General features: G+C 38.4%; 1 protein-coding gene across 1 annotated transcript in view; it reads right to left on the bottom strand.

Annotated features, from left to right (window-relative positions):
• The window catches only part of LOC145983936 (excitatory amino acid transporter 3-like), a 209,216-nt gene extending 189,975 nt beyond the window's left edge, over positions 1–19,241 (bottom strand). The window contains exon 1 of the mRNA XM_083117107.1: positions 19,060–19,241. Coding sequence (XP_082973233.1) covers positions 19,060–19,133 — 74 coding nt within the window. The 5' untranslated portion in view covers positions 19,134–19,241. The remainder of the gene's footprint in view (positions 1–19,059) is intronic.
• Positions 19,242–20,024: the final 783 nt, after the last annotated feature.

Genomic DNA, 20,024 nt, shown 5'->3' on the forward strand with positions numbered 1-20,024 from the left:
TTGTTTTTATTTCTTGAATCTGGGGCACCTCAAGTTCTTCTTCACATAAGAGGTCTTAAAGAGACACACCTTGAATTGTTCACGCTTTTTGTGCAATAAAAATTCCCGTTGCTAAGGTAAAAATCATAGAAATATAACGAAGGCTGAAGAATTAAACTTAAGTCTTCAAAAATGGTTTAATTTTACATGAAGAAAATTAGTAGCTATTATTTTATTGTAAACTACAACATAAACTTAAACGAGCAAAAAGTTACTTAAAGAACAGGGGCTTATCCATAATTTTCCATCTTGGGGATGAAAGTTCGCATTTAGGGGGTGTAAGGGTAATTTAGAGCCAAAATGACCATGAGTTTGGCCTTTGCGAATTATTTTAAGGGGTCCTGAGAAACTTGAGGGGTGTTAGGGGTGTGTGGATATATCACTGCCAAGGAAAGTAGTACGCCTTGATAATATCTACGAGTTGTGAAAGTCTGTCGGGTTGCATGGAGATACCCTGTCTATATTTAAAATCTAACTGAGCCGTGCAGTAAAATTCAAAGAGCGCCACGACGCCCAGATCCCAGTTCGAATCAAAGCCTTGGTATGGGTATCCTCTGTGACTGTCACTAATTTCATCACTCATCCTTATCAAAGCGACGCTAAATAACAAAAATCAAATCAAATTGAAAGGCACGTGTACTCAAATTGCCCATCATGATTTTATCAACTTTTTGGGTGATGTGAGGTCCACGAGGCAACGCAGTCTAACGCCACCAGTAAATCAAAGTGATCTTGAACCTAACTATGCCTGAAACAAGGACGTATTTAAGGGGCGGGGACAGTAGCGTACGCAGGATTTCATCAAGGGGGGTTTATCTAAAACTTTCTCCAAATTCACATTACCATTGTTTTATTATACTATAATTAATTAATAATTTTGGATTTTTGGATTTGATTTAGTTTATTTTACTTCGCGTTTTGTGCCTCTTGGCTAATTTGCGAAGATGGGGATGAGTGATGAAATGATGAAATTGATGAATGGACATTCACAAACAACCAAACCCGACCGGGATTCGAACCCGGGACCCTTGAATTAATTAATAATATGCATAATTAATTAATAATATGCATAATTAATTAATAATACTGATAATTAATTAGTTTAATTACTACTAATGCAGCTGCTGTTACTACTAATATCACTAGTATTATTAAGTAGTAGAGATCTGCATAAATATATTTATGAAAGCAATAGGACAAAATTATTTTCTAGTCATTCGATTGTTAACAAATTCTTGGAGTTTTTTTGTTTCTTTGTTACGAAATAATTGTCTAGTCAATGGTTATTTATTTATGATAATCCATAAAAACAATCAAATATATTAAATTAATTGAAATAATCAAAATATGAAACTCATCCAAGGAGCTGCGGCATAGAGCCGCGGTAGTCTAGTCTGACAACCTCGCGGGAGATCCCCGGAATTGGTTAGAATTTATCCAGCCTTGTCCCCTCAACCAGCATCATATCAATGGGTACCTGAGAGCAACCCTGGGGGGATAAATGCTGCCGGAACATGGTGCTGATCACATCACCCGCAAAATGGCCGATATTGAGAATGTGTGGGGCCCCACCACACCACTACACGTGGTTTCATGACACGGTGCTATATGCACGGGGGAAATTTACATTACCTTTACCTATGGGAACTCACCCAGGATGATGATGAGGCAGGAGAATACATGTTGCTAAATTCGTTTTCACGTTCAGAAGACACAATGGACTCTTATGGACAATGCTTTTCTTATGGGAAAATATGAGCGCGCTGTTGTGAAATTTCTGGGTTTACAAATTTAGCTTAAGTAAAATCGGTACCTGCAGTTTTGCAGGAAATTTTTTAGAGAATACGATGGTGAACACAAAAAACTGGTAACTTGCTTACATATTTTTAGATAAATTAAAAACGCAAATTTTATGTGAAAACAAAATTTTTACATTGTTTTCATTCCTAACGTTGAAACATGACGTAAAATTAAAGCATTCATTATTAAAAAATTGACACTGTTTTTTAATTGTCATAGGTGATGGTGGTGCTCAGAATTTGTCAATACTTTAAAGCATATTTGCATTAAAAAATATTCAAATAAAGTATGTGGAGATTTTTTATATTCGTGCAGTAGAAAATGTCGTCGCTGGCCATTTTTTGTTCTGTAATTCCAAGTAAAAACTTCCAGCGACAAAGTTGTGGAGAAAATAATGATTTTTTTTTTTTTTTTACCACTCAAAGGTTCCCAGAAATATTACTTCCATGCATTTGGAGTTTCTTTTTAACCCGAACCGCGCGCCATGTAAGGAGACGTTGTCTGGCCATCTTGAGCTGACTCACCGCAGCATTCCGGCTAATCACCACCAAGTTTTCGAGTTACTGAAATGAAGATCACCTTTTAGTCTCCAACGTACACATAAATTCATAGGCACCATATTTACCTTTGAAAGGCTTTCCAACACGTGACAAAATATGGGGCTTCAAGATAGAAATATGACATGCCTTGCTTGGGTCATTGACGTTTTATCAGTTCACGTGGGCCATAACTCATTTGTTTGTTTGGGTTGCAACTTGAATCTAACCCATGTGCCAGGATCCCATTACTTGAGTGAGAGATCTGCTTTGGTCTGTTTAGACTTTTTCCCTCTCTCGAAAAAGTGTTTTCAGTTGTGTGAGCGCTCAGTAATTTTTACTTTTTTAAGTGATTTCTGAAGTGTCATATTCGTGAATTACACTCGCGCGTGTAGTGATAGCAATGGATCATAGTAAACATGGTAACTGTAACGTTCACAGTATAATATTAATATTAATAATTACATATAATTATCATTATATATACAAAATACGTAACACCTTCATTGTGAAGGAAGGTCATCATTTCCCGGCGACATGAGCTAGCACTGTATTGGCAACACTGTGCGGTTTCTCCATAAGCGCCGTTGTGTCTTCTGAACGTGAAAACGACGATTTACAAAGCACTTCTTCAACATTATTGAACTTTGCGACCGCTTAGATTGTTTAGACATATCGACGGATCCCAAACTACACTGTAAAGATTTATGAGAAACACGCCAATACCGCTCTCAAAATCTACTATGCACAGGCACTATAATTCACACCTGGTTGTCTCGTTGTTCTTACCAACAAAATATTTCACAATAGTTAAGCTTATTGTAGTTCGAATTCAGAAATTCAAATGTACCGCGCAAAAAAATGGGAAGGTGGCTGGTGATTGTGTATTCTTGTAGGCCTAGCATTTGTCTACATTAGCAGCTTACAACGAACCAAGAACTTTATTTATAGTTAGAGCTCATTGTTCACAGAAAAAAATGCATGTTCTTTGAACATTGTTGCAGCTGATGTACAAAACAACTTTTTTGTTTTAAATCATAGTTGCCCTCATATTTAATTTTCAAGAATTTGTGTTTATTTTCAAGGCATTCACTATTAAAGATGCGTGTGTTTGAAATGTTGTGCTTTTCTCCATGCTGCATGGGAATAATAATTCAAATTATTATTAGTAGTATTGTTATTATTATTATTATTACTACTATTATTATTTTATTACTGTCGCAGATCTTTGACTGTGATAAATTAGCCATTTTTATTTTTCTCTACAGCATTTTCCATAATATTTCAAAAGCTCAAGGGGGGGGTGTTAAACCCGGTAACCCCCCCTTGCGTACGCCACTGGGTGGGGGGTCCGTATCCCTCTCCCCGAAAGGATTACCTAGTACTAAAATTAAATAATGAAAATATGCTTGTTTAGCATTTGTTGTATAATCGATGGTTATTAATTTCCTCTGAACGTATTGGGATTATATTGGGATCATACAGCTTTGAATGACATTACAAAGATTTATACACTCTACTACTCATAATAATGTGCATAAAATATTAATCAGAAACTTTACATTTCTCCAACTGCATCTAACATTGTTTTTTTGTTATTCAATAAATATTCAACTCTTCATGTATTTGGCATTAATTTCATTGCCAGGGCACTTGTTTTTATATAAATTATTTCGATCTGAACTAAAGGTAAGCTACATAATGAATATGTGCTGTTATATCTTTATTCTTACACCGTCTCCTTACCTATTCATGTAATAAAATAATAATACAATATTAATTTATATTAATTTGATTTAATGCAATCATTTGAATTAAAACATTATAATTATTATTGGTTCGGACTCAGCCGAAACATATTTCTAAATACGTGCCTGCCCTGAACAGGTAAATATTCATGCAAATCCCAGATCTATGCCCCATATCAATGACATGAAGAGCTAATACGTATCTTAGCAGCTGCGCATAGAACGAATTGAGTGGATGATCAAGATGAAGTATTCGAGAGGTTGGTGGTTTGAACCCCGCGGCCTGCCATCACACCGAGGGTTTTCCTCAGTAGTTGGCGTTCAGGCGAGTGCTGGAAGGCCACTGACGCATTCGTCAATTCCCTACAACTTCTTTAACATTATTCGTCTTTTGTCTTCACTGGTACATTTATCCTAATCCAATCGTCGCTCTGATGATCAGTATTACGTACACTATTTATTCACTTAACAAAGAATTCCAAATACATTTTACATTGGAATGTACTAACAACAGAAAATAACAATATAAACTAAAAGTGCATGTGATAGTGACTTACACATTTTTATATAGCTGCCTTCTAAAACGTGCCTGATTCTCAAAAATGTCCATTTGATTTACTAAATTCTTGTATTGACTGGATAGTTAGTCTGTAGAACAGGGAACGCTGGATGAGGAATAATCTTGACTTGTGACAAGCTTTTTAAGTGCTTCTTGTTATGCGAGGCGGCATTCGAAAGTGAATTTCCTGGACAAGGCGATCACTTCTGATGTTGCCATTGGCTATTTTATGCGCGACGTATATCTAGGCTGCTCGGGAAAAAAGCACTGAAGTTAAAAAAATGCAATTTTACAGCAGGCTGTTATTTATGTTTGTTATTTTTATAGCAAACATTACAGACATAACATACATGTTTGATCATCACTGTTTACAACACATGCCCAACATAAATTACACTTCTATAATATTTTATTTAATTGATTCAGTGAGACTTAGATGAAATCAATAGGAAATCGAAGTTTGTGATTTAAGTGCTTTTTCCCGAACACCCTAGATATGGTTTTCCAGTTTGACTCTCTCGTAAGGCGTGTGAATATGTAACATTCTCAGGAGGATGGCTTTTGCTAGTGTTGGGCGATATCAACTAGACGATATATCGTCACGATATATACCGTGTCGGCGATATATCGCCGATATAACGATACGAAAAGATATCGTATCGTGTGTGACGATATATCGCGATATCGAATTTCCGATATCGTCCATCCCTAGCTTTTGCAAGCGCTTTGTGGATGGAACAATGGCCAGGAAGAAGAATGGAATTTAGTATCTAAGGTTGAGGGGGAATGGCATAGACCAGATCAGAGAACAGTATTCAATTTTAGGTGAAATGAAAGATTTGTATTGCTACTAACCCCCACACCCCATGCAGAAGAGACAGGTTTCATCAACAACAATGAAATTGTTTTAAAATACATAAAAAAATACTTTCCAGCCTACTAACAACAGCTCAAGATGCAAGGACAAATGAAAAATATATAAAAAACATTTATTTTAATTATAAATCACCGTAGGCGAAATTGCAACATGGCTGAGTAACAGGAATGAAAGAAAGGCCATTACACTATACATTAAGTAGGAGCAAAAACACGTAATAACAGCGAGGGGAAACACGTTGACCTCGAACTGCCTCTTGCACAGCAGGTATTCTACAAGCCCATCGCTGTATCTATTGAGAGCTTTATCCGCAGGGACATAATGTACACAATATGCCATTAGCACTAAGGTATGTTTGCATTCAGGCTGCATCATTGTCTTGAAATAACTTCAATTAATTTGTGCAAGGCTTCGAACTGTTTGAATCACGTGTAAATAATGAAGTGCTTTGCAGATTGTATTTCAATTTAATGATCTTGATTGGAAGAAGTATTCACAGGATATCGTTAGCACATCACTGAGAGGTTGTTTTCATTAGGAAACCCAATTTATCATACAAGGTCCGAAAGTTCCAATCTATTAACAATAAAAACTCACTAAACGGATTTGCTTTGCCAACTGTTTTACTGTATTAGTGGTTCGAGACTGGAATGCAATCTCACATGAAATATGCAAATCAGGTTCAATAGGTATTTTTAAGGGAAGATGAAGAAGAAGCTTTATGGAATTATACTATTTACTTTTATGTTTGCCAGGCTCGTGGCCTAGAGCTTCAAGTGGTCGAAATTATATCTAGCCATCAAAGGTCCCTGGTTCGAGTCCCGGCTTGGGAACAGGTTTTCTTTAAATGCTCTTTCATCAATTTCATCTCATCACTCATCCCCATCGCCGAGAGCAGTCGAAAGTGGCAGAAAAGAGTCATAAAATGTCAAAAATACAAGTACAAACGAAAGAACCTCATTTCCAATCTGCTAAAATTCATCTCTACGCCAAGTTGAATTTCTCTACTAGAAAAGCTAGGAAAGAAATGTAATGTTAATTCAAAGTGAGTGTGAAGCACTTCTAGTTCGTTGAGAATAGTTTTCAGTATCTAGTTACGGGTTAGGAGCACATGATAGCTGGAATTTTGAAAATAAATCAGAACGGAGGGCGCGTCCTCTCATAACGTGAGATGACCTGAGAAGGCAGCCAAAAGTCAACCTCACTTAAACGTATTACACCCCGACAACTGCAGTCTTGCAGGCCAACGAGGCCCTGGAGCCTGCACCAATGGACAGCAAATCAATCCTCTATGGGGTCCTATTGTCCATATTTGTGCTGAGACAATATAGTTTTAGATCTTGCTAAGGAATTTGTACTAGTTTTAAAACTTGAATGAGGAAGGTGACATATTTTCTTTTCTTGCTAGAACCCTGACCTCAGTTCCATTTTAGGTAAGGGGCGTACCCCCGGATTGCTTGACGGGGGAAAATAGCCTATGTGCTGATGTTCCCATAATAAAAAAAACTCAACCAATCAATCAAATCGTAATGAACCTATATGTCTTGAGTTTCATTTTATGCAATTAAGAAAATAATAACTCAATAGCAAACTGAGATGCAGTTAATATGCAATTTCGAAAATGTTTCCTAGAAGGTAGGAGCTACGCGCATGTTACAACAGAATTACGGGGAAAGTCTTCCAACCGCGCACTAATAACATGGAGTTTATAGCCGTAAATCACATGCATCCACGCAAATTTTTCGTTTATCAAAATGCGTACTACGTGTTCGCTCTTGGTTCGGCGAAGATAACACCCAGTTAACGTGGCCATCCACAAATAAATTAAAGCCAGCGTGGGTGGTGGAAGCAAGAAGTGACAAACGGCAATGACTGTTTTCTGCAAGCTTGAACACACTATTAGGATCGTTTCCTGGCTAAGATTAAACGGTTAGTGGGATAACTCCATCATTCGATACCGGGAATTTTGGCCCCGATTCAAGCAATGCATCAAGGTGAACGAAAACATGGCGATTTTCAGGCGTCAAAATACTTTTGTATGATTTGAATATGCCAATAAGGGCGCTTACTGGGAACAAAAATCGAATTCGGTGATTAAAATGAGCACAATGTATTCTCCTTCATAGAAATAGAACAATTATATTTATGCAAAGGAAAAAGACTGCTTTTGATTGATGAATTTTGTTTATTTCACTTTTGGCTAATCGCGAAAATGAGGATGAGTGATGATATGATGAGATTGATGAAGGGACACTGACAAACCACACATGCCAGCTGGGATTCGAACCCGGGACCCCTGGCGTCGTAGTGGGATTGTTTTGGACTGATAAATAATGACTCAATCATTCTTCTGTAGCTCATAAATTGCTTTGATCTTCGGATGCAAAAATTCATTAATTACAATAAGAGAGGATTGATTTTGATTTGATTTAGTTTATTTTACTTCGCGTTTTGTGCCTCTTGGCTAATTTGCGAAGATGGGGATGAGTGATGAAATTGATGAATGGACATTCACAAACAACCAAGCCCCACCGGGATTCGAACCCGGGACCACAATAAGATAGGAGAATCGCAACAACTTGATTGATTGGTTTATTTAACTTCGCTTCTCTGACACTTTGGCTAATCGCAAAGATGAGCGATATGATGATAATTGATGAAGGACACTCATAAAGAACACCCATGCCCAGACAGAGTTTCGAACCCGTGACCATTGGCATCGCAGCATACTGTACTAACCACCCACGCAAAGAGGTCTACGATACTGCCTTTGAAGTTCTCTGCATAACAGAATATGCTTACGCCACTTGATTTTCATCGTTAAAAAATCTAAAGAGAATTTAACGCTTATATACGAAAAATAGAATTAAATAATAATAAGTATATGGTTACAGCTTACATATGCATCAAGCAGATGAAAAATTCTATATGCCTCTCAATTGTGTAACCTTGATGTGGGGTGCCACGGACTGGCGTACACAGAATTGAATTTTCTTTCGGGGGTGCTCGAATTGTAAACGTAGATAGTACAGCCAAGGATATTTCTGGGTTGCAACGATTCCATTGGGAGACAATTAGAATATTGCAACCCGGCAGTGTCCGTATATACGAAATAAGATATTTTGTATATTAAGAAATAATAAAATAAGCTGTTCTTTTTCCGAGATCTTCACTGCTTTTATTTGAAAACGTTAATCTTACCAACAATTTCGGAGGGAGCTGCAGCCCCATTATCCGACCCTGTGTACGGCAGTGGCGCCACGGGAGTCTGGATCCAAACATCTATCTTGCCCAATGCAATTTCCTACACGGTAATGAAATATTATTTGGTTTCCTCTTCTGTAATATTTGTCTGTTATGAAATTGTTGACTCATCACGTAGTCGCGTGTGAGTGAATGCCACATTCGCCTCAGACTGAAGACCACGTTTCTGCTGCTTTCCTCTAGAACAATGCCAGGAGCAACGAACTTCTTGCACCAAGCTTTTCTTTGATGTGTGAAAACTCATCTGCATATCTTTCACGACGTCTGCTGAAAGGCTCTCCTAATGCCAGGTTCACTTTTGAAAAGGTGATTGAATATTAGTGTGGCCTTGGGAAGTTCATCCAACGTGGCACAAAAAGAGCAAGCATGAGCGACGGTTTCAGGGCTGATCTGTACGAGCGCTTTAAAAGCTGAGATTCTGATGCTGCGTTAACGTCATTTCAACAAGTCAACGATCTTATAGCGTGACACACCAGGCGCTTTTTCAGCGTAATATAAGCTGCGTTTTAAGAGCCGCATGGTTGATCCCTTATGGCAAAGAGCCAGTGTATTCAATACAGACGTTTTTGCGAGACCAAATCGTTACATGTAGCCAAGTAATTTTAGAGCCGATCTTCGCGGCAGAGTGGTTAGCGCCGAGCGCCACTACTCCAGTGTCCCTGGGTTCGGAACCCGGCCTGGGCATTCTTTGCGAGTGTCCCTTCATCATCATATCATCGCTCATGCTCGTCTTCGCGATTAGCCAAAAGTAGCAAAAATGCGAAGTAAAATATAACAAATCAATCAATCCAAGTAATTTTAGAAAAAAAGAAAGACCGAACCTTGCAACAAAATAGTGTATTGCTGAAACTTGGCCGAAAAGTTACCTTGGACCCCACCGAATAATATGCTAAAACTTTTCCAAAATTGAAATCTTACTGTGTCAGTGCTCGTAGGGGGGGAGGGGGGGCGAGCCGTTGGGATTCTACCCCCAATTAAGAAAATCTGCGTAAAGAATCCCCCAGGCTAGGGTAATTTGCGTAAGCATCCCCACTTGCTTCATTGTCTCCGTGTTGAACCATACAAGCTTCCCCCAACTAGGAATTTTCACTTCGTTACCATTACACCTAAACCGGCCCCCGTAGCGGAGTGGTTAGCTCCCTCCCTGGGCATGGGTGTTTGTGAGTGTCCATCAATTTCATCAAATCATCACTCATCCCCATGTTCGCAAATTAATCAAAAGGATAACAAAGAAATGTATATTTTCTTTACCATTATTATTATAGAAATAGAAATATTAGCCTGCAAATCAGATTTTTTAAACTTCTGTAACGTATTTGGTTAAATAAATATGTAACAATGTGGCCTGTTAAAAGAAAATATATTATGGACAAGAAAGGACACCTCCATGACAGTAGCGTGCAAGTTATATGAACAACTTTATCTTTTATAGTATGGAAGTTACGAAATAAAATATGCACACACGACATATTATAATTTGGCCAAATGTATACCAAAAATATCACAATTGCCCAAAATGTTGGTGACAGTAGGATTAGATTAGCTTGCAATCATATAGCTAGAGCCCTGAACAACCTCCACCAGAGGCCCCACGTTCGAACCTAAAGGGTTAAGACACGGATGTAGCACTGTGTTTGTCCCATTATCCAGTTCATCAAGATAAACTCGTGCGATAGTAAACGAACATAAAATAACCGAAATAGAGAAGAGAACGATATCTCTGTGTTATGGAAAGCTGTTCCATCTTTCACGTACGAACATGTAAGAGAAAATAATTTGTTCTGATCTATCCCAAAGTATTTCCTGACATGTATGACCCGATGATAAAATTTCAAGGTATCCCATAGTTTTCACAAATTACCAATCCAAAAGCTGCTGACATATGTTTCTCGAAAACGAAATCCTGTAGACTTAAGTACTAGACCATCATAAATGGGTTCAATGTCGACTTGTACAGTCAAGGGCAAAGATAATGGTAGGCCATTGTCCACCGCCATTTTCATTACTTCTTTATTCTACATCCTGTGTTGTTTTAAGGAATGAAACTATGTTGGTTCGAAGCAGGCATTGTTCTCTGCCTATTGACGTCTTTATTTCAATTCATTGTCATCACATTGTGTAATTCAGACCGAATGAAAATGGTGGTGGACAATTCGCCTACCGATTCTCTCGCCGTTGGAGTACCCTTGATTGTTCCTGGGAAACATACAATGAATTTCTCCATCCTTTGCAGTTGCTAATTTCATTCTCTGTTCGGACTTGAAGAGAATGGAAGCCATAAAAAGTGTGTCGAAACGTTGACACGTGACTTTTATAAAGGAGAACGAAGCCTCACAATATGATGACGTTACATCAGTCACAAGTTCCGTATTCTGACGCTGTCACGGCTCGATTTCTGCTGCTTCCTGTCCAAACATTGCCCATCAACGACTCCTAGTCATTATAACTGCATAAAAAGAATGCATTATAACCAGCGAATAGAACGTTTTTTACTACACGTAACAATTTATCATACATTGGCGTAGCCAGAGTGGACTTAATAAGTCCAGGCTTGCCATATTATCTAGATATTGACCAGTGCACTGAGAATGAATGAAAAAATCTGTGGCACAAACCTTTCGAAAGAGAGGTAGTGGAAGCTACAGAACACCCACCCACCCCTTCATACTTCAAATATGTCTGCGTGTAGTATGAATAACAATTTACGTGTCTCTTCACATTCATCTATGTTTACAAAAATGTCCAATACCAGATGACCACTCACCCCCTAGGCACTATGAATGTTTGCCGCTTGAGGTGGAGGTAACCAACACAAGAAATATAAGCTACCAACTATTGTGTTGGAAGAACTTGTTCATTGTACATCCCTGATGGAGCACCGGCACATTTTGCTGCTGCTGTGAGACGACATCTAACACGCAGATATCATCAAAGATGGATAGGTCGAGACGGGCCTGTACCGTGCCCTCCAAGGTCACCGGATCTAAATCCTTTGGATTTTTGTGTCTGGGGTCACCTCAAAAGCATAGTGTACTACACTCCCGTCGACACTTCTGTTCACAGAAAGTGGCACACTCGTTTGAGTTAAAGATCAGCTTCGGGAAAACAACACTGCAGTGTTGCTTACCACTAAAGGTTTTCACCGGATGCAGGCAACTTTCTGACTTGCCGAGTGAAAAGAAACGGTCACAGGAATGCCTTGCATTTTAATTATTAATGTAATCCAGTGTTCAATTTTACAAGAGAATGGCGGGAAAAAATGTTCGAGATACTCAGTATCACATAACTAATTTACAAAAAAAACCTACCTCAATCCCTTCGCTTGGGGAATAGCTCATATTCATTTGAAAGCAGAGGGGTGGTTGGTGGCCCCATCACTTCTTTCCCTAGCTTAACGTAACAGCAACGTCGACGTTCACCGAGAGGACCCGGGTTCGAATTTCGACCTGAGTTAACTTTTAGTTAATCGCGACAAAGAAGATAAATGATATGGGACAAGTGATGAAGGGAAACTCGCAAAGAACAACCACGTTAAGCTAGGAAAAGAAGTAATGGAGCCACCAACCACCCCTCTGCTTTCAAATGAATATGAGCTATTCCCCAAACGAAGGGATTGAGGTAGGTTTTTTTTTTAGATTAGTTATGGGATACTGAGTACCTCGAACATTTTTTCCCGCCATTCTCTTGTAAAATTGAACACTGGATTACATTAATAATTAAAATGCAAGGCTTTCCTGTGACCGTTTCTTTTCACTCGGCAAGTCAGAAAATTGCCTGCATCCGGTGAAAACCTTTAGTGGTAAGCAACACTGCAGAGTGCTGTTTTCCCGAACCTTTACTTCGGCTGTACTGCCACACTCGATCAGCTCCGAAGCTGATCTTTAACTCAAACGAGTGTGCCACTGTCTGTGAACAGAAGTGTACCTAACATTATTTGGGAAAATGTCTAAGGACTACTGTAACTCTACCTACACTACTCAAGAGACCGTATCCTCTATGCAGCTCAGTGGCGTGCTCAGGATTTTCGAAAGGGAGGGGATAGGTATACTTTTTCTTGGAAGTCAGCCCTCATTTTGCCATATTTTCCTACCTTTGACGTTCTCTTTTTTAGGAATACTGGGCAAAGGGGGGGGTATAAGCCCCACCAACCGCCCCCCTTGGGCACGCCACTGTCTATGCTTCATCCATTAAATCTTTGATGAAGAGTGCCTCAATGTGCTGAACACAGATCTCACCAGAAGAGAAGTCTGAAGCACTAAAACTTACACAATTACGATAGACCAGTGTTTTATGAATGCAACCTCAATACACACAGTGTATTAAAGTTGTTATTTCAGTCCAATAACAAATTTCCACGGGGCACTAAAAAAAACTATGCCCCTGGTATGTTCAACCTCAACAGTTATTTTAATAACAGATTCCTATTATCACTTTAATGATAATGTGTTTTTCTTAGCAATGTACTACAAAAGTAAAAAATGTGTGTTTATGAAACTACAACCTACTCCTGATATCTCACACAGCTTTGTAATATAATGAGAATGGTACATGGCAAATTGTTGTTATGTTTCTATATATTGTTCCTGTGAGTAATCAACATAGCATCAACGAAAGTGTAAGTAGCTGTAGTAACTTTCATACACAATAGATGAGCTATATTCATCTAATGTTCATAGCTGTTGTTCTTGTAGGCTGTTTACTGGCTACTGCAGTATGTGATCACCATTTATCATTCGAAGGACATGTGGAACATAACTTACCATAAGGGACACACACACACAATGGATGGAAATAAACATGGAAATTCCTACTATTATATCCCTTACTGGCAATTACTGTATCAAATCATTATCACTTAATATTTACTCTTACTGAGTTCTATGCCAGAAAGAAGAATTTAGTGTGTGTTTCAATGATTCCGTAACATTGGTAAATTTATCCTGACTACATTTTCTAGTCTTCAGAATAGAGATGTAAAAATCACAATCCAAATCACCCTATTAAACCTAGGTTGATTTTACTTACTTTCTGTACAAATAATTCTAAACAGTTTTCAGATGCTTGACTGAATGATTGATGTTTTTCACTTTGCTTTTCTGCTATATTTTGCTAATGGGGAAGATGAATGCGATAAAGGGACAATCACAAACATACAGTGAGGGGAGTGTTATCCCCCCAATTAGCAAAATTTTCACAAAGCATCTCCCAACTTCTCACTGTTACAATGTTAAACCAAAGGAGCATCATCCCAAAGCTCTAGCGAACATCCCCCAGTTAACAATTTCCACATCAAGTGCTGCAAACATATATAGATGACACAAAACGAGCCCCATCATACTGGCTGAGAGTCCAGGTGCCATGGCTTTGTTAGTCTGCAAAATGCAAACCAGGGTGTACTACGTGAAACAGAGGTTGACACTTGGGTGTTTGCACAAAGGGTCAACTCTTTCACATCTTATTTAGTTATTGGAAATATTTATATATTTATTTATTGATAGAGCCCAGTTGAGCCAACCTAGTAACTTACATTAGGAAACTGATAAAGGTAAACAAAAGTAGTAGTAAAACATAATTATCATTGAAGATATGATCATATTTTTAAATGGTCCCCTCAGAAAAAATGTTGTAGCCTGCTTATTGTTTTTCTACAGTAAACTGAGAAGCAAACAAGTAATAACAAAAAAATGTTACTTAGTATGTCACGGCACAAAAACCAATCGTGACTTTTAATTTGAGCCTCAGTACTTCAGTATGTACTACTAAGACTCAATATTCTTCTTATAAGAATGACCAAGAAAGCACAAAACATTAAAAAAAAACAGAAAACTGTCTTGAAACGTGGGAATATCATACTTACTGCAGCAGTTACAGGTATGGTTGGTTTCTTTTTAAACCATTCATTTTGAAATACCCTGTATACATACACATGAAAGAAAATTGCATTCACTTTGTGTGGGGCCTGCTTTTAATAGCCTTTTACCAACTTAAAAAAAAATCAGAGCGAGTTTATTTAGTATGTGTGCCACTCAGTGCTAGTATAGTTCAAGGGCTCCTAGATGATGTAGTACTAATATCGTCACCTTGTAATCAAGGGGTCCCAGGTGCAATACTTGGTGGAGGTCCATAATGCTTGAGATACAATTTTAAATGGTAGGTCCAGTCCTGGTAAGTCTACCTATGCATAAAGTGAACTTAAAACAAAAACAAAAACTCAGTTTATAAGGTTCAACATGATAAGTGTAAATAATGTGAAAATGAAGAACGTGGAGGGATGCCTGTCCAAATCATCTTAGCTTGGTGGATGGCATGCTCTTCACTCTGAACACTGGTGCACCTGAAAAGATTTTTGCACTCTGATTGGATGTGGTTCATTGCAGAAAAAGTTGTTCAAATTAAGTAATATTCTGAAAAACAAAGCCAAAAATAGAGCTAAAGTTTGTTTAACTGAAAAACTAATTTTTAACATGTGGTAGCAAGCTCAAAATGAAAGATGAAAAATAATGTGATTTCATAAGCACCATTGTTGTTGAACACAGCTACGCAAATGCAAGAAGAGAAAAAAATCATCCTTCAGTGGGTTTAGATCTAAAAATTAATATTTCTTGCAATACTAAAATGCTTGATATGTCAAAACATGTAGGTTGATGCCCTCATTCACTGTGCATTTCTTTTATCTGTGAGTGACAATGTAAGTCATCTAAGCCAGGGGGGACCAACCTGCGGTACACATGTGCCACTTTATGGAAAGAAAGGTTTTGGTACTCTCCAAGTTGGTTTGTTCTTGTGCTCACCACAAGAACTACTCAAAACATTGTGGTATCATAATAACCAATAGAAAGGTACCAGAAGTACACACACACACACACAAAAAAAAAACTTTGCATATTTAAACACTTTCGAAGGAGAGAAAAATATTTTCATATTTGAATACTGTACTTCATGGACAATCAGAAATGAACAGCAGTGAGAGCAGTCTTCCTGAAAAAATGAAGGAGGGAAGTCATGCAGAAGGGAGCAATGTAGTGACTGTCCTCCTGGAAATTGAATAGCAAATTTCTTACATGTAAGCTAATTTTAATATCAACATACCCCATCAAATGTTTAATCCGTGGCGTAACAGCACGTGAGAGCCAGAGCCTAACTACAGACCTCACTCCCGCCAGAAGTGGGTGATCACCCAACCAGTTACAGGGTGATCTGTGGTCAACTCAACGAACCCCAGTTCAATCTATTATGGAATTTATAAATGTGGTGACTTCTGCATGTGCCACTTACTAAGTGTCAACATGCCACCCCTGGTCTAAGTAATCACCTCAAATCATTCACCCTGTGAATGCTTCCTATTGAACAAACAAGGCTTCAGTTAGCTAGCAATACCGAACATAATGAGCACCAGAGGTAGAGTAGCGGATGGGAAGGGGGAGGCTAAACCAGGAGCAAAATATCTCATAGGAAAGGTTGGTAAATTTTGCAACTAAAATGTATTTCCCCCACCCGATTATATGTGCATGTATATTACAGACCATAAAGCCAGTTGTGATGGTACTCAATGTGCAAATTCTGTTTCTGAAGCATGAGGGCCTCGCCTTGTAATCAAGTGGTCCCAGGTTTGATGACCAGTGGAGCCACATAGTGGTTTGGACCCCATTTTAAATTGTAGGTCCAGTCTCGATTTCAGCTAAGCATACTGTTGATGATGAATGACTGTTAGATGAAATTGCTGAAAGTACACTACTGTTATGACCAGGCCGGGACTTGAACTCGGACCTTTTGGTATTTGCATCTTGGACTAAAATGAAGCAAGTAACAAAAGTCTGTGGGCTGATAATATGCCAAAAAGTAGTACTGATTAGTTGATAATTGTTGGTGGTATGCCCTTGGACATAATCACATTATCAAGGCAGTAAAAATTCTTACAGACGAGCATGGAAAACTACTTCTGCAGCAAATTACACTTTCAGCTCAATCCGTAGCTACAGTCTGTAATAATATACTGTCAATACTATTTATTACTATCCATTGCTATCTCTCTAAAGCTAAGTAAAGGTTATGGTGGACACAGTTCCCCTACATTGTGTGTTCATAAGACAATGACTTAAGGAAAGAGACATGAATGCTCAAAATAAAAATAAAAAATTATTTCCTGATTTATGTAAAAAAAAATGAAATTTTGACAGACCTTCCCATAGATCACGACAATTCTGCACAATGAATTAGGATACCAAACTACTCATTTTGCCACTCCAAACATTTCTAATGCCTTGTTTGGAAAAAAATATATATATTTGTAGTGACTTACAAGCTTGTGAAACTGAAAAGCCGAAAGAAGAGGCCATGCACAGGCTACTTGATAATTTCCGAACTTGAGTTTAGTTTAAAACTAAATTCAAGTAATCAGCACTTGGAGTGGGAACTGTTAGGTGAACTGTTTATATCATCCTAATCACGAATCTGCATCTGATAATTGGCGGTCAAGCATGGAAATGTAGAGAAAAATGTGTAGAAGTTGTAGAATAACCTTGTTAAATACCACGATGATTCTCCATACAAAGCAACTGACAACCATGTTTCTTTCGCATTTCTTGTCGCACAACAGTTTTCCTACCTTGTCTCCTACATCAGATGAGGAATGACTATAAGGTTAGGTTAGGCTCCATTAGCATAAATACAATGAAAAATTATTATATACGCTAAGAGAACTACACACACTAAAACTGAAAAGCTTTCTGCCTTGACGTCAGAACACAAGGTTGGTCAAGTGTTGTGCGATAAGTGCGATCCAATTCATTACGCTGTATCCAGCATTGCCACACTGTTGTGTTCTCAGTGTGTTGTGTTCAGCATGGAAGAATGGTGGGAGACACGCACAACAGTTTCCCTACCTTGTGTTCGAGGAATGCGTACAAGGTTAGGTTCCATTAGCATAAATACAACGAAAAATTATTATTTAGGAATGTGGACTCGTTTGATTATGTACTGTTCTTACGTTAGAAAAACATAGTTTATTTCGTTTTTCTCTACATTTCCATACTTGACCGCCAATTATTACATGCAGATTCGTGATTAGGTCTCAATTAGTGAGTAGGCGAAATTTCATAGCAATTGGAGAGTGGTCCGGTATTGTAAACTCGTCCAAATTTTTAAACTAGTTCTGAATCAACGAAGCGGATGTAAAATCACATCCATGACATCTAAAGTATTAACATCATGTTAATGCTAAGAGCTCTGCACATGACCCACCTAACCTAACAACGAAAGTAAAAACTCCATCGCTCCCCACGAATGAGTAAAAATGTGTTTATGCCATGATTAGTTCCAAATTAAACAATCTGAATTTGGGCCATTCTTTCTGTAAAATTCAACTGATACCTAGCATTAAAACTACAGAAACTTATACACTAAAATAGCTCTCATTGTCACGAACAAAAAAAGCGAATTCGCAATAATGTAGCGTTGTGTACATTCATTCTCATTACAGCTACTTATTAGCTGGTGTTTAACACTTGGCTTATCTTGAATGTTGATAACTCGCTAGGTTCTGAGTAAACATAACGTAATGTTCCATTTGCTTGGATGTTTCTCCTTTGTCAATACAGGACACACACTCAACGGGATCGTAAAAACCAGCTTTTGTACACTAACACACAACAGTGATAAATTTCATACACTCTAAAACGCATTAGATTATATTATATATTACATTCACTGCACACTATTCCGAAACCTACGCCCCCAGTTAGGATAATATTTCTCAATGATTCTTCTTCTTCATTTGCTTGACCTATCGACTGTGTATAATTCCGAATGAGAAACAGCTGCGCCAAAACATTCCCCTCCCTCCCCTCTCATAATTACATGACAAGCTAAAATCAATCTCATTTATGAACCAATATCACATGTTAATTAAAACTCCAACAATTCATGCAACACAAAGTCATCTTAAATCACAATTACTTACTACAATAAATAATTAGGAAAACAAACAAAAAAAAAATCATTGCGCATTGACTCGTAAGTTGCCTGTAAACTTCGTGCTGCTATAACATGTGCTTTCAAAATCACGTGACGTACTCGCACACACATTTGAATAGCCATTCATACAAAACAAACGTGACCGCGTCGCACATGCAGTCTCTTGCAGGAAAATGTACATGCAACCTGTTTCACGCTCAACAAGTGGGAGCGCTGCACGATTGTAGGCGCAACGCTTAAACGTAAAAATCAAAAACTACTCACAGAAGCATCTCCGTTGCCTGAGATTGTTCCTCGTCCTTCTCGTCGACCGCATCGTTTGTCTTAACAGACGCCATGGACAAAAGGAATATCCCTTCACTGACGAGATAACACGTGGGAGATAATATTGCGGTGCACAAATGGTATCAAATTCCCTCTCCCGCCACTGTACGATAGACTGAAGTGACTTTTGTTGACACCCAGGCATCTTATGTCAAGCTATCTCCCGCCCCTTCCTGACGTCACGCTACGAATGCAGGTTTTAGCGCCAGCGATTGCACAGTCGAGAGCCAATTGGATTCCGAATATCGCAGGATCGTAACCATGGAAACGGCTGAAGCCATTTTTACGAGAATTGATTTAAACATTGTAATGAAGGGCTGTGTGCCCCCTTTATACAGGTATTATTAGAAAAGTAAATAACTTATTCGAATTTCAGTCCTTGAAATGAATCAACAAATGGAGCAATTGAGTCACCGGTATGTTTTTCTACGCTCAAGAATTGCAAGGTCTATTGAATTGTTCTAATTTCTCTTGAAAGAGCGGCGATTTACACAGTTCAAGGAAATCTGACGCTTTGCTGACAAATGCTGTGCACAGCTGCGTATCCAGGGAGACAATTGGCGGGAATCTACCTCCCATTCGAATATCTTTCTTAAATTATATTTCTATTTTTGTTATATTAAGGCATATTTCTCTCCCTTTTGGCTAATCGCGACGACAAGGATGAATGATGATTAAATGAAATTGAAGAGAGGGCACTCACAAAGAACAACCTGTGCCTAAGGAGGGGCCCAAACCTCGGTGGCGAGATCGGAAGTGGACCACTTAACACGCTCGGACTCCAAGCAGGCAGTCAAAATATAGGACAATATACAGAGGAGGGGTCAGTTCTCTTTTAACAACATTCCTGGGTATCCCACTGAGAGATTTATACACGCGACCCCACCCCCATTTTCTTAACACCC

The sequence above is a fragment of the Lepisma saccharinum genome, chromosome 2 (assembly GCF_977018435.1).
Source record: "Lepisma saccharinum chromosome 2, izLepSacc3.1, whole genome shotgun sequence".
Classification (NCBI taxonomy): Eukaryota; Metazoa; Arthropoda; class Insecta; order Zygentoma; family Lepismatidae; genus Lepisma; species Lepisma saccharinum.